At 41.9% G+C, this 25896-nt stretch overlaps 1 protein-coding gene across 2 annotated transcripts; it reads left to right on the top strand.

The window, feature by feature from the left end:
* The first annotated feature begins 565 nt into the window (after nt 1-565).
* Nucleotides 566-24658, top strand: slc9a1a (solute carrier family 9 member A1a). 2 transcript variants are annotated; one of them, XM_053880761.1, is made up of 13 exons: nt 566-1449; nt 10072-10532; nt 11301-11551; nt 13320-13537; nt 13931-14133; nt 14835-14924; nt 16423-16493; nt 16655-16831; nt 17017-17143; nt 17209-17310; nt 18611-18692; nt 18916-18972; nt 20913-24658. In XM_053880761.1, the coding sequence occupies exons 1-13, from the start codon at nt 1176-1178 to the stop codon at nt 21215-21217; spliced, it is 2418 nt and encodes an 805-aa protein (XP_053736736.1). In that variant the 5' UTR covers nt 566-1175; the 3' UTR covers nt 21218-24658. The 2 variants fall into 2 exon arrangements, with proteins under 2 accessions (XP_053736736.1, XP_053736737.1); XM_053880762.1 differs by lacking the exon at nt 18916-18972.
* The last annotated feature ends 1238 nt before the right edge of the window (nt 24659-25896 follow it).

The raw sequence follows: 25896 nt of genomic DNA, 5'->3' as shown, positions 1-25896 counted from the left end.
ATTCTCGGATGTTTTGAGGAGACTTCTGGTGTACCTCGTGCAACTCAAGACGCCCTAAACTTGGGTGTCCTTTTGACCACTGGCTCAGCGAGATGTTGTCTGTTATTCAATTGGAAAGACTTTGATTTGATCCTACAAGATGGATAAATCTGAGAAAACCTGGGGACAATTTCTGTAGCGCTGTCAAATCACCACACTATTTCCCTGACCTTGACTGTTGACATTCCAGTTTTCACCTTTATATATATATATATATATATATATATATATATATATATATATATATATACACCTAAATAAATACTGAAAATTGAAAAAAAGGTGCACCTCTATCTGGCCGTACTGTATATTTTAATCTCTTAATAATCTCTTAATAATTGAAGTTTTCACCTTTTCTTTGTAAAAACAAGCACAAATAAAACGCTGATTTTCCATGTTAAAACAGAGACCACAATTCTGCGGTTCTGATTAAACCGAGTGCCCAACCCTCCATTCCTATAGGTGTCACCCTCGTCGTCGGAACCCATCTGACTCCCCGCACCGCTCCTCCTATCGAGTAAATCTCCGCGAAAAGGGTGTGTGTTTTGAAGGTTGAGACTCAGCGCCACCGCCACTGCGGACGCGACCAGACGCTGCGCGGCTTGCTCTCCCTGGAAAAGCCCCTGAAGCCGGGGCGGAGCTCTGCGCAGCCACCCTTCCTTCATTGACCCCACCAATGTCCTCTCCTCCAGGAAAAGACGCGGATGTGTCGAGAAGGAAATGAAAAGTTGAAATGCTGTGTGGCATCCACGCCACTTCCCACCAAGGTCAGTGTCCGTGTTCGGAGTCGGTGCCTCCGGCTGTCGGAGGGGGAGAAGAGGCGTGGAGGGGATGCCACCGTGTGTCGCCTGTCTCCCGCATCAACACCTCTCAGCGTGGATTGCTGCTAGCGCGGATCCACTCGGGTGAAAACCTCCGTGGGAAACATTAGTCTCGTGTTGTTGTTGTTGAACTCCAGAAGCATCCCGGCGCTTCCTGCTTCCTTCACCTGAGAGCAAGCTAGCCAAGTCGGCTCTCTCTCCTCGAGTCATTCTCGTCGGTGATATGCTGCTCAGCTGGTTACCAAGTTCCGAGTAACTTCTCCGAACTTTCCCTCCACACCAACTCTGTTTTCACGGCGGAAATTGTCGGGCACCATGTCTCCGGGGACGAGCTTCAGTCGGACTGTTCCGCAGCGCGGTTTGCTGCTGCTGCTGCTGCTGCTTCTGCTGGAGGGCTCGGGGTCCCCTCTCGGGGCTGCGAGTTCTCCGGATGTCAGACACCACCAGACCCCGGCACCTCATCATAAGGCGGAGGGTGTGGGCAACGGCACCAAGAAGCCCTTCCCGGTGCTGAGCCTCGACTACGAGCACGTTCGTCTGCCCTTTGAGATCACGCTATGGGTTCTGCTGGCCTCTTTGATGAAGTTAGGTGAGTGGCTCACACAACTGAACACTACGCTGCTGCTGCTGCTGATTCCACAGTCACAACTTTTGGGTCTGAGAGGTCCGCATGAACTGCTCCAGATGTTCCATATTCCATCCATATTATTTGATATGTATGCATGTATGTATTTATGTATGTATAAAACTTATGGCTATTATTTGTTATTGCAGCAAAATAGTTTTAAAAAAATACAGCAAAACAAAGTATTGTAATATTATATTATGACGGTTGTTTCTGAATCATTTACTAAGTGAAAAGGTAAGAATGAAATTAAATAAGATTCAAAATAGTATCAGAAAGACAACAATATTATTATTATTTAATACGATCGGGGCACTATGGAGCAGGGAAAAGACTTAAATAACAGTTTGGGATGGTTTTATTCTTTCAATAGTTGCATGAAATGACAATAAAAAGGAATGATTTGAAAAAGAAAAAAAAAGGAAAGCATTTCTACCTCCTCACTTTGAGGTGGAGCTCAAGTGTGGCCCCTAATGCTGCACTTGATAGTCCATGACAGGGCACCAGTTAACCTCAGTATGTGTTTGAGCTGTCGCTTGAATAAAATCCCACACAAGCTCGGGGAATATGATCCAGGCGTGACAGACACCTGGAGTTACCTCAGCTGGATTTAACTACTGAGCAGTCTGTTGACCTTATCTCATCTTCATAATGACAGATCTGGAGCCAAGTCATCCCTAAACACAACTCAATACGAACTGTTTAACCTAGTAAATCCACTGCTAATCCTCACATCAGGTGCTAAAAGACTGGATTTTTCTGTAGCTGTAGTAAACACTGAAAATGAAGAGAGATAGAGAGAACTGAACGATTTGATTGTAATATTGATTCTCTTGTTAAAGCTAACATCCTGAGCAGAATTGATCTTTGAACAGAGAAAGAAGCTACACTAATGTATCAGTAGCACATTGTTGGTACTTCACATATTAAAATTCTCTCTAAAAATATCATTGTTTGGTTAAAAAATATTGGTATTTGGACAGAATATAGTTAAGTAAGTCAATGTATACAAGCAGATCATAGTCTTTATATGTGTCATAGAAAGAATATCTGCCAAGTATTTTCCCACACAGAGACAAGACCTCCTCCATGAATATACATTTTATTAAAAGCATGGTAAGAGCTTAGTGACTTGTAGCCAATAAGGGGGATAGCACTGAGTGTGGTCAGCACATCATAAGCCTCTCAAGTCAATTTCAGTCATAGTTGGACTCCTGAAAGTCCTGAGACAAGGCTGTGTCACGTGGATTACTCATCGGCACCATGTGGAGGGGTGAGGAGGTAAGGCGCGAGGATCCTCTCCTCGCGCCTTACCTCCTCACCCCAGTGATGACTCAGGGCCTTGATACAGCAGCCTGGATGTGGAACAGAAAGCGTTTGTCAACGGAGGATTCCTGCTGCTGTTGCAAAATGAGAGTGCGCTCCCTCCTTAGATAATGATTTGCTGGACCATACCGCTGCATTGAGTGGCATCTTCCCTGCTGTTTTCTTTTACAATCATGGCGACAGTTGGCTATTTTTCTGCTGTCATCTTTCATCCCTGGAAACCGTGATTTATTCCCTTATCGCATGATGACTTGCACAAAACACTCTTTTGTCCCTGGGGTTTTTTTTGCTGCTTGTCAATTGTAAGCCGCCAGGAGCCTGACTGAGCAGGTTGCTGCCTCACTGCTCGGGCTGGAAGCCCAGTGTCTCCTGGGGGAGGGACGACCAGACCTGGTGGTGGTGGTGGTGGGATGCAGCTCAAGGACATTTGTGGTACTGGAAGCGGGGAGGAGGAAATTAATTTAAATGACGACCTTACGTGAAGTGAAAGCACAGACAAAGGAAGGGAGAGGAGACGGACGAATGAGCTGACAGCGTTGATGGTTTTGACCTGAGGCTTCTTATGATTGCAACCCGGCTTTAATGGTCTGTGGTTAATTCACTTTATCCCTGCGCTGAGCCTGACTGGTGTTCAGCTTCAGGTGCACCTCAGCCACTGAAAATCTTCTGTAACTCTAGTGAAAAGTGCAGTTAAAACACATGTACCTGCAGTGTTTAGTGTTGCCCTCTAAGTCGCAGGCATCTTTGTCTGAAGTAGAAGGTCAGTTAAGCATTAACCTCTATTATTGTAACTGTTATTGAAGTGACCTGCATCTTTTTTTTGTTATAAAAACGCCATTTAACAAGTAGCCTTATGGATGTTGCTCTCCAACTTACATGGAAGAAAGAAGTTTTCGCGTGCAAATCTGTTTTATCTCCTAACAAAGGGTTGGGATTAAGCTGTAGCATTTATGACTGGCAGATCAGTATCTTAGGTTCCCTGGAAATGACATGCCCATTTTCCAGCGAAGCTGATGGTAACTAGTGTGACAGTCCTAGTTTAGCTCACCGTCTATGTATAATTAACAACCTGCCAAACAATTGAGGACCGAGGTGTGTTTTTCCTCGCTGTAACACACTGTTGCTGTTGTTCTTGGTTGCAGTTGTCTGAGTGGACTTTTATAGTCGTAGGGTTCAAGTGCAGGGCAGAAAAGTAGGTGTTGGAGTTGATATTTATATCAGAGATGCATGTTTCTCTCCACTGAGAGTCTATGTTGTGACGTTTGTCAGTTCAAATGGAGTCAAACATTCCTGCAAATATAGATAGCTTTTAATATGGATTCATGGACCAGAATTTGCAACAAAAACTAGGTCACTTTCAATGTATTATTATGATTATTATTTTTATTATTATGATTATAGATTATATAGATATTATATAGATATTATTATTATTATTATAGAGATTTACCAGGTAATGAACAGCAGTTTGATGAAAGCTGGTGTACATTTTCTGTGAGAAGGTAAGAAGCAGAATTGATGCAATTTGACGCTAACCACAGCAGTGTCTTACTCTCCACTCTGTTTAAACTTCCTGTCAACGGGGTTTCCATGACACTTCTTACGTTAGTACAATTTTTGTTCAGCCTCTGACTTGTGTAGTGCTTGAAATGTGTGTCCCTTGAAGGCTGCCTTTGGTGTCCCTGATGTTTACAGTCTTAATCTCAAAATCATGGGTTGATCAAAGTAAAAAACATTCTCTAAATATTTGTATTATCTTTTATTATTTTCATTGTTTCTTGTTCGAGATGACTGAAGGTGACACTTATAAAACCTTTCAGGTTATATTTTTTATTTGTCCCGCAGTGGGCAATAGACTAGTCCTGAAAACATTTTAATAATTCCTATTTGCAATGTTCAAAATTCACTCACCTGTTGCAGGATTCTACCCATAATGCACTGCAATGATTTGAAGTGATTAAAAGTTAAAGTTTAAAACAGCCAAAATTGGCATTCCTTCTAATGTCCTCTAATGTCATTTGTGATGGAAAATTCAATATCTGCATATTCTTTCTCCCAATAGCTTTGAAACATTTTTAGACTCATTATTTTATCCCTCTGATGCTTCCAAAATTATATAGGACTCTCAGCAGAGATGGTCAGTGTCGCCTGCTGACTCAGCTTCTTCGAAATGACGCCAGCTCTGCTGCTCTGTGAACGTTATGGCTCCCTAGACAAATTTTGTAAAGTGACTTTCAGTGGTGGTTGTTGATGTTAAACTTGGAACTTGGAGAATTTCATGCTCAGCGTTTTAATGTGAGGTGAGTACATTTAATGATGGGCTTTTGTTGTTTTGAGTCCAATTTATCTCATTGTTAAAACAATCCAGATTATTATCAAAAACCACACCTTCTTAGTTAATGTTTGCCCACTTGTATTTGTTTTTTACTGTGGGAACAAGTGACAATTGATGCATTTTATTATTATTATCCTCATAGTACCATATTGTAGCAGCCATTTAACTTGCTGCTAGATCACTAGCAACTAGTCAAAGCAATATATTGTTGCACTCCTGGGGTTTTCAGCACTTAAGCAAACTAATCTAGAGTTTTCTGTGTGTAAGTTGCTACTTCATAACCGATATTTACTACCATTTATCCACTCTAAAGACATACTGGTTTCTATCAAATATATTTATAGATTTAGCTTAGAACCAGTCAGTTGAAATGGGTCTGCTTTTTTTGCAAATATGCTCGGCGTTCTGCTGATAAACAGCAGCTGGTTATTATTAATTATTCAAACTAACATTAGTCTTTCACCAGCAACATGAGCCCAGTGGGCTGCATCAAACCATGACTCAGCGAAGGTTATCTGTTTCGGTGCTCTATGAATATTTTCCTGGAGCTGTTCTGCATGAGTGTAAGGAAACTCATTCAGATTTAATTGATGTTTCTGTGTTTCTTTTCTCTGGAGCAGTTTCTTTGGTTGGATTGAGCAGTCTTCCATTAGCCTAGTGGAAACAGGACATGGTTCCTGGGCCTGTTTGAGCAGCAGGTTTCTCACGCTGGGCTCGCCTGTGGAGAGCAGCGGGGGCCGTCACTCGCCTGTGAATGCAAACAGATATGCTCCTTCAAGGTTCTCTGGAGAGAGAACAGGGGACAAGGAGAAATTGTTGCGACTATTATTGACATGACGAACTGAACTCCCTGATCTCACAGTTCAAGAATCCCTCTGCACTGGCCCGTGTTAATGTTTAAGCACCTTTAGTTTGACCTCACCTGATGAGGTGTACAGTTCAGAGGCATGAGCCTGGCCCACAATCTTAATTCAAATATGGCTTGCAAGACACATTGACTTGAAATAGTTATCTTAGCATTGCACCAAAGTGCAGGTTCACAGTAGTTTCATTCTGAAAACATATTAATAAAGCATCTATCATTGCTCCTGAAGCAATTCCAAGGAAGACGCAACAGTGGTAGTGGTTGAAGAATTTACATGTTGGTACCAAACACAGAGATGCGTCCGCTTAATAATAAATAAGCCTCGAGGAAAAACTGGTTTTCACGACAGGTTCAAATGTGACACACCCTCCTACACGAATTTGTCGAAATCTTTGTTCTACTTTAAACAACTTTGCTTACTTAGTCTAAAAGTTTAATTCATCTTAACTGCGGTTTATGAGGAGTTACACAAGTAATAGTCACTAATACGTATGTTTTTGTTGCTGAGGATGCTCTAGAGAATTCGAGCAACGAAGCTATATTTTTGTGTCTCAGATAACAGACAAATTCATACTATATGTGAGGCATCTCAAGCTACTTTTAAAGCTAGTGAGTGGCCACAGTGTTGCTTCATGACAGAGCAGTGGTGACAGGATTTTTTTTTGTGAATGGCTCTCAATGTTATCTGTGTTTGATAGCTTATCAGGATCATATCTGTGTTATACTTTTGAGGTTTACACACCCTCTCCACTATCTCGTCCTCGGCCCGGTTAGGTCTTAAGATTATATGAAAAGCGCGAACGACCGAGTTCATGCCCTAGTTCAGTAAGACCTGTTTTTACATGCTTCCTCCTCATGCCCTTTGGTGGTGAAGCTCATTTTTCTGTCTTCTTACTAATGGAGATTCTTATTTTCAAACACATCTCTGTGCGGCCTTTATTTCCAGACGCTGTCGACCTTTGTTTTGCTACGGAATTAAGCTTCACGTGATTTTACTTATTCATGACTTGCTTCTGAAATTGCTCTGTAACGTATTGGAACACCAGGAATCACAAGACTGTCTGGAAATATTATCAGTTGCTGCTCTTTAACCTTCTCTTCTGTGAGGCAGGGGATTCAATTCACAACCACTAAAAACACGGTGATAAAATATCTCCTTTTTTACACACCTTTTAGAACAAACACACATGTTGCTATGCTGCTCCCCGGGTTGTTAAGCTGTATAAAGTTGTGAAACCCTATCTGCAACTTGGCCTACTTCCATTTACTACGTCGGAAATCACAAGCTTTTCAGAGCACTCCAGAGCCACGTTCAAATCCTCTAAGGTTTCAGAAAAGGATCAGCACTTTTCAGTCATTTTGACTTCAGTAAATGCTCCATCATCAAGTGGCTTTTGTTTCTTTAAAGGCCAATGCATCCAGATCAATGTGGTCAGGGGGAACAGGCTAAACAAGAATTCCTACTGCAAGAATGTTGTGGTTACACTGAAATTATTTTTGCAAGTGTGCAGATAATTAAACATGGGCTCTAAAGTATTAATATTAACTTGGCTAATATTAATATTAGCCAAGGTCATGTGAGGTAAATGCCACCTTCGGCTTTATAAGATGATAGTTTATTATTTGTCAACAGACTGTTTGTTTGGAGCATCTGTCTGCCTCATGATTCGAAAAGCTATTAAGCTATAATTGTAAAAAAGATGAAAATTTATGCTTTTAAAATGATATAGCATTTCATGTTTTAGTGCTCGTGCTTTGGAATTCACTTCCTGCCCAGTACTTGGGCAATCTGGAGGCGATATAGGCTCTGTTTATTCCCTGAGCAAAGCTCCAGATCCAGCAACCTGGATATCGAGCCTTGGTGAATATGTGGGTGGTTTCTCTTCGTCTAACATTCAATCAAAAGCGAGGAAGCGTCTGTGGGCCCTTTGTTTCTGACGCAGTCCTTCTAAGACCCATTATGGGCTCCCCTACTATCCTGGCTCTGAGCAACAGCTGCGTGGAGCTTTCTATTTTCCGCACAGACGGGCAGTTGTAGAGTTCTGAAACACTGATGGAGTTGTCTAAGAGCCCTCTAAGTGTCAAAGTGCCTCCCTGCTATTCGGCTCGGTAGCGGTCATTTCAACTGCAGTTGCCCGACGCATCCAGGCAGAAAGACAAGTCGCTGGCTTCCTGATAAAGAAGCTCCATGATCAGGCATTTAGAGAATATGATTTATAATGCGTCACTCATATACGACATGGATTAGCCAAAAGAAGAAAATGAGTTTGAGAATGATATTTCATTTGGGTTGGGCTGGTTGAAAACAAACTAAGAGTGGATTAGTTTCAGAAAGATTTCTCTTGAGTCCCAAAATGTCATAGTGTGATCCAATCGTATATGAATATGAATGTGGATTTGGTGAAACCCGAATTATTTATGTAAGCTTTTTTAATTTAAAAAAATTCATGTTTGATGGCTGCTCTTACCTGCAAGTTGAAGCACGAGCGCAAAATTGATGTTTGCCACTACTATAGTCGCAGTATGAGCAGGGGAAATTGCGATAGTTGGTTTAGCGATATTAATATCTTGAATATCTGCATAGTGAAACAATAAAAATATTGCCAACCAAGATATATTATTATGGCCATTACAGCTTCAGGTCGTCAGGTGGTAGCAGTCCCGTCTGAGTTTAGACCTGTAAGTGACACGAGAATGAATTGGGTGTGTGCGCACTGGATGGAATTGGGAAAATATTGGGTAAAAAAAATGGAATGTGTTTGAAAATGAGCTGCTTGGCAGAGGTATGTGATCTCTTGAGCGCCCGCCTAGTTTTTAATGTAGTTCACGTGCAGAGCCAGTGCATCAACATATGGTTTGATACTACAACATGCTGACATTGTCCGATACACTACTTTATTATTATTTTTTAATTCTTTGGTTTCTGTCTTTCTATGACACTATGGAGGGTTTTAAAAAACGTGAACCAAAATTGCTAAATATAGGTTGTTTGTTTTTAGCATTTCCCTAGAAGAGCAAACTAGTGAATCTTGTTTGTTCAGAAATTGTTGAGTGACAGATGAACTCTTGCCACACTCAGTAGCTGCTAGTTAAGTCATAGAAATGCGTCACGTACTACGTGCAGGTACCTTGAGGCCCAACAGGGCTTGAGGTCTTTGCTGCCCAAGACCTTTGGACATTGGCTCATTTCACTGACATTGCTTGTTCTGTAGGTGTCAAACTCTAGGCCTTAACCATCCTGTCAAGTCACTTGGCGACATGGACTTGAAAATTGTGATTTAGTTGTCTCAAAATGTAATACAAAATAAAGCTTTGCATAAACTAGTTCACCGCTGATGCTGTTGTTTTCGTTGCAATGTTTAATTCCTGTCAAAGGATAGTTTTTTTATGAAGGTCCTGACCAGTTATAAGAGTATCATGCATTAAGGGCCTTAACAGAGATTGATAGATTTTGCGATACCAAGCATGCCACTTACCAGCATGCCATTGTTTCGCCAACGTTGGTGCATGAAGCCACTTCTGGCTCATATTTCTCTCCCTGCTTATGGAGCGGTGTTACTGGATCATGTTGTCAACTCTCACAGTACCTGCACGCTGCTGGCTCTCATTTGTGCTCTGTAAATATAGCCAGGGAAGAATTTCTCGCCTGCGCTCCTCGTCTCATCTAGTTACTATTGCTCTGTGTGTGTTTAGCTCCGGTTTCATGGGAAATTTCGCAGTATTTTCAGAGGCCGTTGTACTGTCAATGTGCTTGTTGAGTTTAGGAGAATCATAGTTACTGTATTATCAAAGCCCTTCTGTCGTTGGGCAGAAAGTTGGCTGGCATTTGGGTTTTCAAGTGCTTGTGGCATGCCTTGTCAGCCATGTGACAGCAGATGATTCCTAGCTGTTACACAGATTTCAATTAGTAAACATGGCAAACAGAAGTATTTCACCACTGTTTTGCATGTCATTTCCATATTTTCCTAGCACTACTGTTGGGCTCTCCTTTTCCTAAAGCCCCCTATGATTCCAGCCCAGCGATGATACTTTTGACAATTGTTTATTTTTTCTCCTGCAGGCTTCCACCTAGTTCCTCGTCTGTCCAGCATCGTGCCAGAGAGCTGCCTGTTGATCACGGTGGGCCTGCTGGTCGGCGGCTTCCTAAAGCTAGCAGGAGAGGAGGTCCCGCCGGTGTTGGAAACCAAAGTTTTCTTCCTCTGCTTGCTTCCTCCCATCATCCTGGATGCTGGATACTTCCTCCCCATCCGTCCCTTCATGGAGAACCTGGGCACCATCCTTATGTTTGCGGTCGTGGGGACCCTGTGGAATGCCTTTTTTATCGGCGGCCTGCTGTACGCCGTGTGCCAGATCCAGCCCAACCTGCACCAGCTGGAGCTCCTGCCGTGCCTGTTGTTTGGCTCCATTATCTCTGCAGTGGATCCTGTGGCTGTGCTGGCTGTGTTTGAGGAGATCCACATAAATGAGCTGCTTCACATCCTGGTGTTTGGAGAGTCGCTGCTCAATGATGCTGTAACTGTGGTGCGTAGTCATGGGCAGATTTCATACAAACAATCTTAATATCTACATGCACACAATCCACTACTGGTGGTTCATGATATGTGTTACTCCAGCTGACTATACAGTCAGTGGTTAAGCGCTGGCTAAGTGTGTTGTCGATCATCACTCCGGCTATTTGTACTCTCAGACCAGCTATAACGTTACTGACATTGATGCCTCCGCTGTACCCCCTATAGTGTGTTGTTGCTGGGACCCCTCCTCCCCCGCTCACACACACACACACACACACACACACACACACTCACACACACTCACACACACTCACACACACTCTGTAATATTAAACTGCGCCTAAGCTTGATGATAGAAAGAGCGAAACCAATATTTACCACAATTGAAATTGATATTTAGCTCATTAAATAACTTGCCCGATCAAGCACACCTGTTCTAAACAGATGGTCACCATCTTGAAATCATCATCCGCTGCTGTCGTCTTTTTTCCGATTCACGACAACCTGCTCAAATTTTATTAAAATACTTCTCAGTCATGCATGTGGTTCTTCATCAAATTGGTGCAAACATTTGTCTTGGATGAGACGTGGCACACCTCCCTTTTGAAAGAGTTTCTGGGATGCATTGAAGATGATTTGAAACACAGCAATAGCTTTTGTTTGTTTAAGGGTTGAAGCTGCTTAAGCATTCATTGAAATGATAACCAAATATGTTTTTTTGTTGTTGTTTTGAGCTCGTCTCATTTAGCTCTGTGCATGTTTACTTGTCTCCCTCCAGGTGCTCTACCATCTTTTTGAAGAGTACTCAGGTGTTGGCACGGTGACCGTACTGGACGGCTTCTTGGGTGTCATCTCCTTCCTGGTGGTTGCACTTGGTGGCGTTCTGGTCGGAGCCATCTACGGAATCCTGGCTGCCTTCACGTCACGCTTCACGTCACACACGCGTGTCATCGAGCCGCTTTTTGTCTTCGTCTACAGCTACATGGCCTACCTGTCCGCCGAGGTGTTCCACCTCTCTGGCATCATGGCGTAAGCACCTTTTTTTTTTTACTGCATTGTAAAAACATCAAAATAGAAGTGGAACCAACTCAAGGCAGAATTGTTCTTTTTGATTCCTGCACTGATGAGGAAACATCTTTGGCAACTGAAGCCAGAAATAGTCGGCAAGACCATTGCTGTTATTGCTGCCATCATTCACCAGGTGTCGGGTTCATGCCTTTGATTTGTTGCCTTTTCAGGGACGTCCCTTGTGCTTGTCCTGACGGTAATTTATAGCAGGTGTCAGTCCTCCGCTGATACAGCGTCGCAGTCTGTGTTCGGCCTTGTCTCGACCGGCGAGCCTCTATTTCAGCTCATGAATGGAGGGTATCTCAGAGCTGCTGTGTCGTGCAACAGTTCCATATGGTGCCCACTAAACACCACCTGAAATATGGACCGACCTGTAAATACGTCTTATATATATCTCTATTGATTTGGTTGATTCAATGGTTCTCTACTGGATGTTAGTGCCAGTGGTTGCTTAGCTTCAAGGGCTCGGTTGTAATGTTTACGCGAGTGGGTTAAACCCAGCGATTAACCTTCCTCGGGGTGCAGCTCTTGCTCTTAATGAAATGATCATAGTCATTTAGGTGTTCTGAAGCAATGTCGGAAGCTAATATCGACCTGCTACTCTCCTCCATGATCAACTTCACCCCCCGAGGAGGGAGGGTTTGGACCTATTTCACTGTCTCACTGCAGTGTTGACAGGTAAAATCAATGGATTCTGTATCAATATATCAAACAGGTAATGAAATTTTATATAGATTTTTTTTTTTCAAAAAGACATTGCCAACTGTAACATAAGTGGAGTGTGTGCGTGTGTGCACTGGTGACTATATGTCGTGGTCTAGTTATCCAGGAAGCCGGGGGTTGGGAATAACGTCGTAGCCAAGTTATCAAAGTCGGAAAACAAGATAGTGACGTCCATGGAAGCTATTCTTACGTGGGCTTTGTTTGAATACAAGTAACTTCTTGGTCAATATGTGCGCTGAGGAAACATATTCACAGAATGTGTTCGCTTCTTTCACCTTGTATCATTGAGTTAAAACTTCTACTTCCTGTTTATGGTAGCCATCTTGGATTGCATGCTGGTGGTGGTGGGGATTCTCTGACTTTCCGACTTTTATCATCTTAGCTATGAAATTCAGAGCTGTGCATACAAGTGGAACGCACCTATTACCCCTGCCTATTTATTTATTTAACTGTGTATTTAAGACCTGAAGGCCTCTACCAGGCAAAGAGGCCATTTCAGACTTGTTATAGATTTGCTATATTGAGTCAGATCACTATACGCCGCATGAGGGTTAGGATTAGATTATTTCGTATTCCTAATTTAAATTCTTTTTGCGCTCCCCCTGCATCCTTCAAAGGCACACCATTATTGATATCTGCGAGAATCTAAATATCGACCAGCTGCTGAGGCTTTACGGAATTTAGCTGCTTATTTTTGTCCTTGACTTTTCGACACTGAAAGCACACACGAGGGCAGAATAGAGAAGTGGCTGGCGGACTAGATGGGGACATCACTAGTCATGACATGTTTGCTCAATCACTACGTCTTCGGAATTCAATGTTTGGTTTCTTAACTTTTGTAAATTTGCAGTTTGATTTCTGTCAAAATATTTGTAGTTAAATGAGATAAAAATAAGTTTAAAGAAGAGATCTACATGTTTTTGTTGTTATTGGGAAATAAAATATTTTAATGGAGATTTGTTTAAAAATATAAAAATTAACATTTGCATGTGCCCCTTCCATGCAGGTTGATCGCGTGTGGGGCTGTGATGCGGCCATATGTGGAGGCCAACATTTCACACAAGTCCCACACTACCATCAAGTATTTCCTGAAAATGTGGAGCAGCGTCAGCGAGACTCTGATCTTCATCTTCCTCGGCGTGGCAACAGTGGACGGTGATCACAAGTGGGACTGGACCTTTGTCACAGTTACTGTCATTCTGTGTCTGGTGGCGCGGGTCATAGGTCAGTGTCCACTGTTCTTCTTTGTGACCATCACATACAAGTGTATTTCCTGGACTCTGAGAGGGGAAAATTATCCCTGGGCTTCACAGGAAGTGTTGCAAATTGGCCCAATTGGGCTGTTGTCACAACGTGTCTGCATTCTCGCACTGTGACCTGATTGATTCGCCACGTTGCACAGGCCATTGTATTCTCTTCATCAGTCCGTGACTTTTCAGCTCGCTGGAAACAAATTAAATTGGTACTCGAGACTGGAGAAAGTCCTTTCAAGTAGATACTAACACTGGCTGAGGTTGTGGGACTCAGAGTGGGCGAGCAGCTGACACGGCATCACTGTTGAAATGAACTCTGGTGAGGTGTCTAATGAGAACATGGACTCTGTCCACTGTGTTCCAGGTGTGGTCGGTTTGACCTTTGTGATCAACAAGTTTCGGATTGTCAAGCTGACCACTAAAGACCAGTTCATCATAGCGTACGGGGGCCTGCGTGGAGCCATCGCCTTCTCTCTCGGCTTCCTGTTGAAAGAGGATCATTTTCCACTGAGGAGGTTGTTCCTTACCGCCATCATCACCGTCATCTTCTTCACCGTCTTCGTACAGGTAGATACATGTTCTTTTTAATTCCAAATTGTGACCCGACCTCTCTAAGCCATTTCACAAGCACTGTCCTGTTGAGTCATACCTTGTTGAAATGATTCGCCTAATGATGATGACGGCTTCAAACATTGCTTCTTTTTTGACCTCAGCTTATTCAACGTATAGCTAGCTTGAGGAGTACCAGATGTTGTGTCTTCCTCTGAAGCAAATCTCCTGAGTTGCATCTGAAAAATGTTGTGTGTTTCTGTTTTTTGCCGACTAACAAATTTCCAAAAATATTGAGTTTGTACTGTAAAACTATGAAGTTAATATGAGTTAACATGGACCTCTGGATGGGTGCAGTTATAAAAAAAAAACTCTTAGGTGCAACACTTTCCTCTTACTCTATATTGGAAGGCTTAAATAATTAATGGCGGTGGATTCTGCGTTGGCAGTCGGCTCGTGAAAACGCTGACCAGGAAGTTGATCGCTGTGACCGAGTTCATCTGCCAAGCTGAAAGAATACATATAAAGTTTGTCATTATGTCAAAGTGACAAGGTAAATCCCAAATATAGCATGGAGGACAACATCGCAGCCACCTGAAGTCACCTGAAGTGAGGGCTCTATGATGGTTTTTTCATCTGTAAACTGTCGTCCACGCATTATCAGTCTACATTCATGAGGGATGATGTTGAGCCACTGATGTGTTTTTCCTGTCCGTCAGGGCATGACCATCAAACCTCTGGTGGAGCTGCTGGCAGTGAAGAAGAAGCAAGAGGCGAAACGATCGATTAATGAGGAGATCCACACCCAGGTAACAATTCCTCCGTCACTTTTGGTCCTCCTTGCTTTGTTATATAGTTAGGTATATATATATATATATATATATATATATATATATATGTGTGTGTGTGTGTGTATATGCGTATATATGTATATATAGATAGATAGATAGATAGATATAGATAGTCATGTTATATCTAAAATACCTAAATCGTTGCTTCCACCTACTGGCCGTGTGGAAGTACTTCATCAGGTGAGCAATAGAGTGTTCTAATTCAAACAGTGTGTGTTTGTATATACAATCCAAACAAACAATTCGAAAATGTCTGTAATGACTTGCGGCGAACAAGATTCATAAAAACCAAGCCTGTCACAGCCCCCTTGAATTAGACACTGTATCTATTCATCTCCTGTGAGGGTGTTTAGTGAAGGAGTTGTGTGAGCGTGATGTTATGAGGTGTTCTGATCCTCCGTGCACCAGCACAGTCATGCAGCAGGCTGTTTGCTTGACATGAATGCACATGTTTTGATGCCTCTAAATCACCGGCTTATTCTCTGAAGGCCATTTCTTAGCACTCAGTTTTTCCAGCTCATCATTTCTGCTACATTTACTGTCCAGTGCTATTCAGGTTCCCTAAAATAGACTTTATTAGGAAGCCGCTGGTGGCTTTTAGCTTGGGAGCGGAAACTCTGGGAGTTGACACAGTTATTCATCACTCATTATGTTGGCTTAAATCTCATTCTGAAAACCTTTGTTTAATGTTCCAAATTACCTAAAAAATAAAGCAAGTAAAGTGATATCCGCCTCGCGAACTTTAGATCAGGGAGCGCCTATTACCGTAGCTGAACTGCTCATTCATATGTGTATTAGCAACATATTAGCCAGTAATTAATTCTAAAGTACCCTGGAACGGTCTCTGAAAGTTCACTCCGACAGCTCCATAATTACTGATTATTAACAGTAAATACACTGGTATTTAGTGTATTAATGCTTGTGTTCTCGACCCTCAGCAGAACAGCAACACATTGAGAAAGGAATTTAATAGAAGCACCCACATGCATTTTTATTTCTGTTTTAATTTTAATGAATTACCTAGTGTTAATTCTAATAATTCAAAAATATTTTGTCACAGCTTTTTGCCCAAAAATATCTAGTTGGCACGCTGCCTCTCTTACTGAAAAAATAAAGTCAATTTGTTGCCATGCTAAACGTGTCCGTTCCCATGGTAACGATGCTGTCGAAGCTGTCAGTAAGTTGTCACAGCAGCTAATTTCAAGCTCCAGCTGAAATCATTTCACATTGAGTAAACACTTTTTGTAATCGCAGCCTGTCGCCGCTGGCTGCTCCCAGCGCCAGTAAACCGCCAGCTTATTATGGCCCTGGCGGCGGTTTGTGGTCTGTGATTTCGCTCTTGAGTCACTTAAGAAAAAGTAATGACTTGCAGTATCTTCGGCTGTGTCTTTGCTTATTTGTCAGTTTATCTTTGATCTTCAGTTGGTGTTAGTAGCTGGTCTTTTTTCGCATGCAGTTTCTTGACCATCTTCTGACGGGTATCGAGGACATCTGTGGCCATTATGGACATCACCATTGGAAGGACAAGTAAGTGTTGCTCCTGTGACCAGACTGACTGACTTAGTGCTTTTCATTCACGCTGTTTTTATCCTCAATAATAACGGAGATCAAGAAGAAAAGTACTGCTTTTAAGTCTCACTCACGCTTCAGTCTGATTGTGATTGTCTTTGTCTACTTCCTCTCCACAGGCTCAACCGTTTCAACAAGAAGTATGTGAAGAAGTGTCTGATCGCAGGCGAGCGGTCCAAGGAGCCACAGCTTATTGCCTTCTACCACAAGATGGAGATGAAGCAGGCCATTGAGCTGGTGGAGAGCGGAGGGGGAGTCAAGCTGCCGTCTGCACTGCCCTCTACTGTTTCAATGCAGTAAGTACAGACTGCAGAAGTACACTTGAGTCTGACAGTAAACACACACACACATCCTAGTCAAATTTAATTCCTTCTCTGACACATACAGAGGTCTTTTATAATGTCACTTTCTGAGGAGTATAGATATTTAAAACATGATGACATTTACTTTTGGCTCGAACCTTGTTTACTTTTCCGCGCAGAAACATTCAGCCAAAGAAGCCTGCGCCTGCCAAACCTGCGGAGCCACCACCGAATCAGATGTTCAAAGGCAGAGAGGAGGAGATCCGAAAGATGCTCAGGAGCAACCTCCAGAGGACGCGTCAAAGGGTGACTACAGATGTGCTCCTGTGATGTGACTTTGCGCTCTAATCAAAGTGTCTTTCTTCTCTCAGCTGAGGTCCTACAACCGACACACTCTGGTGGCTGATCCGTACGAGGATGGCATCGGTGACCTGTTGTTAAAAAAGCAGAAGATGATCGAGTTGGAGAAGAAGGTATGTCGCTGTTTACGGCGAACGTTCATGATTGAAGGTTTTGTAGTGGAAAAATTCTGAGCCATTTTTAGTCCTTCAGTCCAAATGAGAGTTTCAAAAGTGTCGTCAAACCCATAGCTTGAAACCCTGAATCCTTATAAACAGAGTCAGTAGATATTCGCACTAGATCTCAGTTACTTCAACATTTAAGTAATCACACATTTTGTTTCTGTTCTAAATGTAATGTAAAAGAACACAGGAGTGGCCAATGATGCTTACAGTGTTGTGTGGTTTTTGAACCTTTTCAGTGCCTCTGAGCTCGTGCAAAAGAAAGTTCTTGACAGTATCTGTGACATTGGGTTATTGTAGCAACAAAGTATTATTATTGCCCACTCGTGTTGATGCATTCTTCCTTTAAGTTACATTTAGAACAGATACAAAATGGAAAGAAAACACACTTGACTTTCTATTAATTGTGAGTTAATTCAGCCTCAGTACGATTGAGATAAAAAATTTAATCTATTGACAGCCAAACTACAAAGGTAGTGTGACAGTGCATACTTCCGCTAAGTCTCTCACAATCGCCCACATTTTTTTACTCGTTATTATTATTGTCCATGTCTTTCAACAATGCACTTTGCATTTAATGTTCGGAGTGTGCAGCGCTCAAACGGACAGCAGTATTACTTACTGACTTCCTCTGACCGCTGGCTTCCACTGAATGTGTTAGGTCAGCGCTTCTGCTTCAACCTCAATCTGTTGATGGCACTGGCATCATTGAAACCACAGAAACTGTGTCTGTCTGCGTGTGAACAAACCAGCACAGTCGATCGCTCGGTGTTACTGTTGCTTCAGCATGTCGTCTCCTGACGCTGGCGACTCACTGTCCTCACTTTGTCAGTGGGCACAAAGGAGACTTTTCTATTGCTATTGGAAGCGTGTTATTAGCTACTGTACATGCATGTTTAAAACACATAACAATGGTGACGTTATAACCACAGTGAAAGATAAATAAATACACTTAAAAAACAACTGCTTCTCATTTCCAGTGGTGAAGTGAATCCTTCAGAGCTTGATGTTTTCATTAGAGTCCAACACTGACATTCATTCCACAACTGAATGTGAAACATGGCTTTGCCCACAGGGTTTGCGCTACACTGAATAAAGTCTTCATGAGATATATTGATAAATAGTGAGTCGCCGTGGTGCCTTTTCAGAGCTTGGTTATGCTGTTGTTTATAGAAATCCAATGATGTGTCTAACAAAGCCAATTATACAGTAAGTCGTCCCCTGAGCAAACGTGCTCCCTGTGTTTGTGCAGATAAAAGAGATGAAGAACTACCTGACGGTGCCGGCTGCTCCGCCCGACTCCCCGACCATGTGCAGAGCCAGACTGGCTTCAGGTAAACACATTTGTCTCCTCCGCTGACAGGCACAAACACTCACTCATCCGCGCTCCTGTGAAGTGGCACCGGAGCCGACGGGATTCACTCACCATGTCGCAGAGGAATCCCCTCCGAATGGCGCCACACATAACATCTGCAGCCTTGTTTCCCAGCGTCATTTCCTCTCTGACGGAAATATGTTGACATGTGCCGGCCGCCATGTTTGTTTCACTTTTTTTAGGCAGAGATTGCGATTTCAAACCTGCTCAGAGACAGAGAGATGAAAATATAAGTCCAGGTAAGGTCGGGAGAGCAGAGGCGTGTCATCTGGAGTCGTGATAACCCGAGTGCCTAACACGCATGCTTCCGCTCTGCACTGACTTGGTCACCAGCCATGACTAATGAAGCCCGCCTCCATAGCATGATTGACACCCCCACCATTCTCTCACCACATCAGTCAGCATGTGATGTAAAGCAACTTCTTTTTTTTATTTTTATTTTTATTTTAATTTAATCTATTTTTTTATGCTTCTTCTGACTAATTTAATGTGTTAGCATGTTTCTTTAAAACTGATGCCTTTTGTGGTTTTTGTCCAGTGGCTAAATGTTGTGTATCACATTGTCCAAAGAGAATGTGAACATGCCTGTTATGTGCATGCTGTTCCACCGTTTTTGAGCCCAAGCATGCGAGGGACGACCTATTAGGGTTCAGTCATGACTGGCTGTTGACAGGAGATTAAGGTGCTAAGCGTTCCTGCCTCACCAACGTAGCATGGATGTTAAGATCCAACAGGGGTGTGAAGAGGGGTAGAATTGAAACAACAAAGGGTGTTGTTGAAGGACGGTTGGATAACATGCAAGGTCATGCTTCAGGTTGAAGAGAAATGGCCGTGATCAAGAGGTTGATTTAAGGATTAGCTTCGATTGCCGTTCCCTTTTCTTTGTTGGGTAAGACGAGGGCAAAGTTCGTGGCACTCACTAATACCCAGAGGGACCCACCTGAATATATGAGGACCCTGTGTAAGAAACTCAAGCATAGGGCTGGGCAACTAACCAAAACAGTAGAGTAACAAAACTGACATTTAGAACTTCAAACCGCCATAAAACGCCATGTCGTTATGTCTGTTTGGCCCTGTCTCTACTAGGGTTTCCAAACTGCACTTTATAGCCACTCCGCCATGGTTTTGTCTCAAGACTGTGAGTTCAGAAACATGCAGAGGAGCCAGTCAAACCCAAACAAGAAGTTGAGACAAACATATGCAGAAAACATGCAGAACTTTTTGTGATCTTTTACATGTAAGTATATATATATATATATATATATATATATATATATATATATATATCCCTTGGCAGAAACCCCAGAATCCCAGTTAGCCTGACTCAGTGAACTCTGACAGAGCTGCTCAGTGTTGTATCAAAGTCCAGGGTGAATAACTCTGGTGGAATTAGTTGAATGTTGGTGAATCTAGATCACAATTTTACTGACAGAAGGTGTTCTTGTACCTTGTTGTTACACAAGAACAGCTTTGTGCAGTTATAAACACTTACTAATACTCTTGAACACTTGAATATTTAAAGAATAAACCACGCTGAGATTGGGATAATCTCAACCAAACTGCCCAGTCCTATTGAACAGATGGTGAATGTTTGTGAACCTTCGATCGTGTGGAAAAAACCTTTTCGTACCAACAAGTCTTTGCGTGAAGGGTTCACGGCTCTTGCTTATTTAAGTGGTTCTGTTGGGGTGGAACTTGTGATGGGTAGATGATATTTCATGAAACAGTGTCCTGATTATTAGAGACCACTAGATGGCACTGTCTACTGTGAAATGTTTGTACTTGAACAAGTAACGCTATGAAACCTCACATCATTTCTAAACCAAGAGCGCCATCTAGTGGCCCCCTGAAAACTAGGAAACTGTTCCATCAACCCTGCAATACTGTATCATGATACCTCATCTACCCATCACTAGGTGGAACGAACGTAGCATCTGAAGACCATGGTTCAGTCGGGACACGCTCGCCTGTTGTCCTTGATAAAACGTGGTACGAAGGAGCTGTGCGAAGACGATCTTGTGGATTTATTTTTGTATGCGAATTGTGCAGGTACCGACACTAGAAATAGCTTGACTAAATGCTGCACCCCAATATGTTTGACGCTGCATTGTGGGATTAAAGATTTGAAAAGTTCTAATGTAAAAAATTAATGTTTCTTTCAAAAATGTGGCACCTGTAGATCCTCAAGCCTACAGCATGAAGCCGATGGCGGATGGTCTTCCAACCATCCAGATCGACCTGGCATCCCCCCAGAGCCCTGACTCGGTCGACGTTATGGACGAGTTCAAAAAGGCCGGCCAGCAGCACAGGAAGCAAGAGGAGGGGCAGGGCGAGGAGGAGCAGGGCCTGATGATGAAGCCCCCGGCAGGAACTCGAAAGCCAGGTGGGGAGGACAAGGACCAGCAGAAGCTGATGAGGTGTCTGAGTGACCCCGGACCAAGTCCGGAGGAGGAGGACGACGAGGATGAGCCGTTTCTGCCTTGAGGCGGAGACTTTTCCTTGTCAAACCGGGTACTTTATAATCTGTTGAGAGCCAAAACTTCAAGTGAAACCATGTTGTGAGGGTCGGGGAGGAAGCCATCAGTTCATTTTAGTCGCGCTCTTTCTTGGTGGGGCAGAAGAGTGACTGTTTTCTGAAAGCTTTCTCGTCTTTCAGAGGAGATCTATGCATTACCAAAGGTTAACTCAGAAGACGCCATTTTCACCGCCACCGTCATCCATGAATATATTTGGTGACCACATGATTCATATAAAGCAAAGAGCATTTTAGGTCCATGTTGTTTAGCTTCTTTAAGTACTTTATTAAAAATAAAAAATAAATAAAGGTAAATAGATTTTTCATTAAAAATCTGCTCTCAACTGAATCAGTTGATTCGTTTGACCAGATTTCTTTTTCTATTTTGTTGAATAAATCTGAAGACTGGAGCCTGTTGGAAACATGCATCGCCTTAATTCATGTGCTCTTTACAACACACACCGTGCAGCTGCAGCAGAGTGAGCTTCCTGTTTCACTTGCTGATGCAGAGAGAGGGAGACGCACAGATGCGATGATGTCAGTTTCACCGTGAGATCACATGTTGTCATGACACATTTCCTCTTTCACGAGAAAACCCTTTAAGACTCGCTCTTGCGGGTCCTTTGCTTTTTTTTTTTTTTAAATCAGCTTCAAGTGCCCATCACTTTTATCATGTATAGATTCAAACCAAAACGTTTCTTGTGCTTGCTGACATTTTCCATTTGCCTCTGTGAGATTGATTTACGAGCTTCATCTATTCAGGGATGTGAGAAGTGAAAGTACCGATACTGAACTCAAGACTACAGACTTACTGTGACGGGACACGAAATATACTTCTATGCAGCATGTGTATGTTATGTTAATGCCCTTTAAGATCGCTGTCGGGAATTTACAAAGTTCCTGCTGCTTAAATCAGACACATCACTTCAGCAGAGTCGATTAAAAAAAAAAAAAAAGAGCCTTAAATCTGTTTAGAAAGTGGAAAATAAAGAGTGCAGAGGATTGACATTTGAAAAGACCTTTCACTCGGGTTGTTCTATAACTGTGTCTTAATGGGACCATGCTGTTTATTTTGTAACTATTTTCCTTTCTAAAACTGCCCTTATAGTCTACATTTAGTTTTGTCTTTTCATATTAACCTCACATTTAACAAGTCGCCTTACCAGTCTTTTTTTTTTTTTTTTTGGGTAGTAAACATGAATATTTCCACAATGTTTTTGTTGAAGAGTTAAACTCAAAAGTTATTCCAAAATGTACATGAGCAAATTACGATATTTTTCTTTTTATATTTGCAAAAAAAGTCATAAAAATAGGTTAATATATTACAAGAATAGTTGTTGCCTTTTTGAAGAGCTAGAATTGTAGTTTGAAGTCTTAAAAAGCGAGTGTGAAGGGACGAAAGCTGCATCCCTGTTATAAACATAGTACTCTTCTGTTGAAGTGGAAAGAAAGATATTTAACCTGAAGGCCCACCATGTTGTTCTCTTGAGCTGTCCTCGTGGAACAAAGTCAGCGTCAGCTTGAATCTCTGTGGCTGACGTCAGTTGTTGGACTGGCTCTTCCAGTTTTCGATCTTTCTAAGGTGACAACCTCGTGCTTTATTTACCACTCTAGGGATTTGCCTTTCAGCCGCAGGGCTCACATGACACGCGAGGGAATTCAAGTGGAGAAGTTTATTTGTTGCTCCAAAGTAACATGACTCGCCCAAACCAATTCAAGTGAATGTTTACTTGACAGAGATTTGTTATTATTTTGAAATGAATCCCTGGATATTAGTTTTAATAAAACAGGTTTTAAACCCACAGCCTTTATGCTCTAAAGAAAATTGTTCAAGTCCTTCTGTGGGAAGTTCATTTATTAACTCTAAAACCAGCATCATTCATCCAGTCGATTTCAGCTGCATGAAATTGAATTCCTAAACTAACAGAATTTCCTTCTAAAGCGGAGGGGTACTTGTTTGATTATTAGATGTGTGTGTCATTTTTCATTCATTCATTCATTTTATATATATATATATATATATATATATATATATATTTTTTTTTTTTCATTTAAATTTGAAGAATGAATGCAATGAACACACATGAATCTTGTGTGAAGATATAATTAATTATTAAACATGTTAATTTTGGTTAATATATATTGCTAAATTATGATTTTTTTATACATTAAAAATACATAGATGAACAAAATATTGTTTATATTATATAAAGTAAATATGAAATAATTATTTAACTAACAAATGTCAAATATATCAATGTCACCCCACACTTTTTGATATGTTTTATATGGAAAACCACATGAAAATTAAAAAAAAAAAAGCTGAATGAACTAGACTCGCATTTTGTGCAGTAAGTCTTTATTTTGAGGTGTTTAAAATTAGACAAAAAACTTAAATTAGCAGGCTTTGTTTCACGAAAGCGACCAGCGGGGGGCGTCGTTTTCAGTCGACAAAACAATCACTTTCCTTTCTTCCAAAGACGGAACACTATTTTCATACCAAAAGCATCTGGTCGTCTCATGAATCTGAAGCCATAGAGCCTTTACCAGAGTTTTTATTCTTGCACATCGTCTTTGCCTTCAGTTGCCCGAGCACTTTAACACATCTGTGCCGTGTTTACTCCACTTGAGTTGTCATTTTCATTGAATGTCTTTGGACTGTAACTCACCAGCATCTGATGGTTTCTGTACTCCTGCTTTATAAATAGCCAGTGAGCTTTACGTTTAAGTGCTTTACCGTTTCATCCAAAGTTATTGTCCAGTTGAATCGACTCACTGTGTGGTTCACAATGTTTACATCACTGCGTGTCATGAACATTTTAACCGAAATATCACTCAAGAAAATTCCAAAACAGATGTGTAGCTGTGTGGATGGAGCTTTTGTTGCTCCTGCAGGTGATGCGGAACACGAATGAGGACGGTTGTATTTAATTGAATAAGGTCGTCCTCGAGTATTCCTGAGAAACTGGCCACGTCTGGCCTCAGAACTTGTGAGATTTCAATCAATTCCAAAGAGTCTCATTTGTCTTTGGCTACATGACCCCTGACCTTCACCTCCTTCACAACTCGAAGCACTTTAACACGCCGGTCGCACAACATCATCAACTGCAATAAGTCGATTTTCCGCCACGTCTGCTCTGGGTGACGCATTTTTAGGACTGTATCTGACAATTTCTCAAACTTGACAATGAAGTGGATCATATTTCTGTACTGTTTGTTCATGTTGAAAATCTACAATGAGTTTTTATTCTTTGTACGTAGGATGGAAAAGATGTGTATAACATATATATATATATATCCAATATATATTTAAGATGTGTTATTATATTGTACAAACGTTGAAGAGTCGGCACTTAATCTTAAGCTTCAGCATTCCTGTAAAACTAACATCCAACTCTATACCAAAATAAAGTTTTACTTTATCACACTTTTCTGATTGTTTTGTGATTTATTTTATTTTATTCTTTTCATGTGTGATGTAGTGATGAGGTTTCATAAAACAGTGCCATGACTTTCAGAGGCCACCAGATGGCACTAAAGTAAAAGCACAGAAAAATGACTGGACCTGTCCAAGTAATTCAATGAACTCAATGACTGTTTCATCAACCCTGCAATACTGTTTCATGATGTCTCATCTACCCATTGTTAGTGAGATGCTGGGATACTGTGCTGCCATAATCGTCGTACGCGTTGCTACGTGCTGTGGTGCCAGACATTGAATTTAAAAAAAAAAAAAAAAAGCACCTGGTGGCCGTGGATGTAAGTCGAGCAGGTCGTAAGTCGGATGTTACTTATAGAGCATTTTCGCACTGCGCATCGGCTAACTAACCTAACCCTGGCGTCACTGTAAGAAGGATCTTGAAACCGTGAATCAGGGGCGTTCCGTTCCGTTGTGGCTGCAGCTGGACCATAATGGAGTGAACCGGACGTGACATCATCACCGGGCGACAGCTCGAGCATATTGTCGTTGAGTGTTGTTTCACCTACTGAGATTTGATTTTAATGAAACTACGAATAGTCAGCTACATAATAGTTATTCACAATGTAAAGTGGTTTTCAAACTGAAAAACTGTGATTCACCAAATGCCGATTGTCCGGCATCAGGACCACTGACGCTGTTTCACCACCAGCTAGCAGGCAGCCTCTGACAGCCTCGGTGAGCTTTCCTTAAAACAGTTGGTGCAATTGATCAAACAGAGACGCGAGACAAATCTGCTCTTCGCTTAATCGCCATTTGAAAGTAAACATCACGGTAGTTAAATCAACTTTATAACACTGTTATTACTGGCGCTGCACAGCAAAGCTAAGTGCTGGCATCCGTCCTCCATGCGCATGCAGGTAGTTTCTGTGGGGTATAACTCCTGTAATTGGACACTAAATGTCAGTGTTGGAGCAATAATGAGAAGAACAATGCCAGAATAATTTCAAAACAGAGCTCATAACCACCAGAGAGCAGACGCTTTCTGACATAATTGTCTCATTTTCCTTCTCTTTATTTGTTTCAATAGAGACTGGCAGTCTTTCTCACCAGCTTGGCCCAGCGCCTCCCGCCTCCTCCCAGTGTGCGTTTGCTCGGTGATTGATAGGACATGAAAAAAGAGCAGTTTCATTGTGGATCATTTTCGACGCTGTCACTGGGCCGAGCTCA

Source organism: Synchiropus splendidus, chromosome 12 (genome assembly GCF_027744825.2).
Source record: "Synchiropus splendidus isolate RoL2022-P1 chromosome 12, RoL_Sspl_1.0, whole genome shotgun sequence".
In the NCBI taxonomy this organism is placed as follows: domain Eukaryota; kingdom Metazoa; phylum Chordata; class Actinopteri; order Syngnathiformes; family Callionymidae; genus Synchiropus; species Synchiropus splendidus.
This window is presented reverse-complemented; position numbering and strand designations above follow the sequence as displayed.

What these genes read in the sequence shown, in the direction of transcription:
- slc9a1a (XM_053880761.1), top strand. Translation starts at nt 1,176, where the DNA reads ATGTCTCCGGGGACGAGCTTCAGTCGGACTGTTCCGCAGCGCGGTTTG. An exon ending in GGCCTCTTTGATGAAGTTAG is followed by an intron (nt 1,450 to 10,071) that starts GTGAGTGGCTCA and finishes TTTCTCCTGCAG; the next exon opens with GCTTCCACCTAGTTCCTCGT. An exon ending in CATCACCATTGGAAGGACAA is followed by an intron (nt 16,494 to 16,654) that starts GTAAGTGTTGCT and finishes TCCTCTCCACAG; the next exon opens with GCTCAACCGTTTCAACAAGA.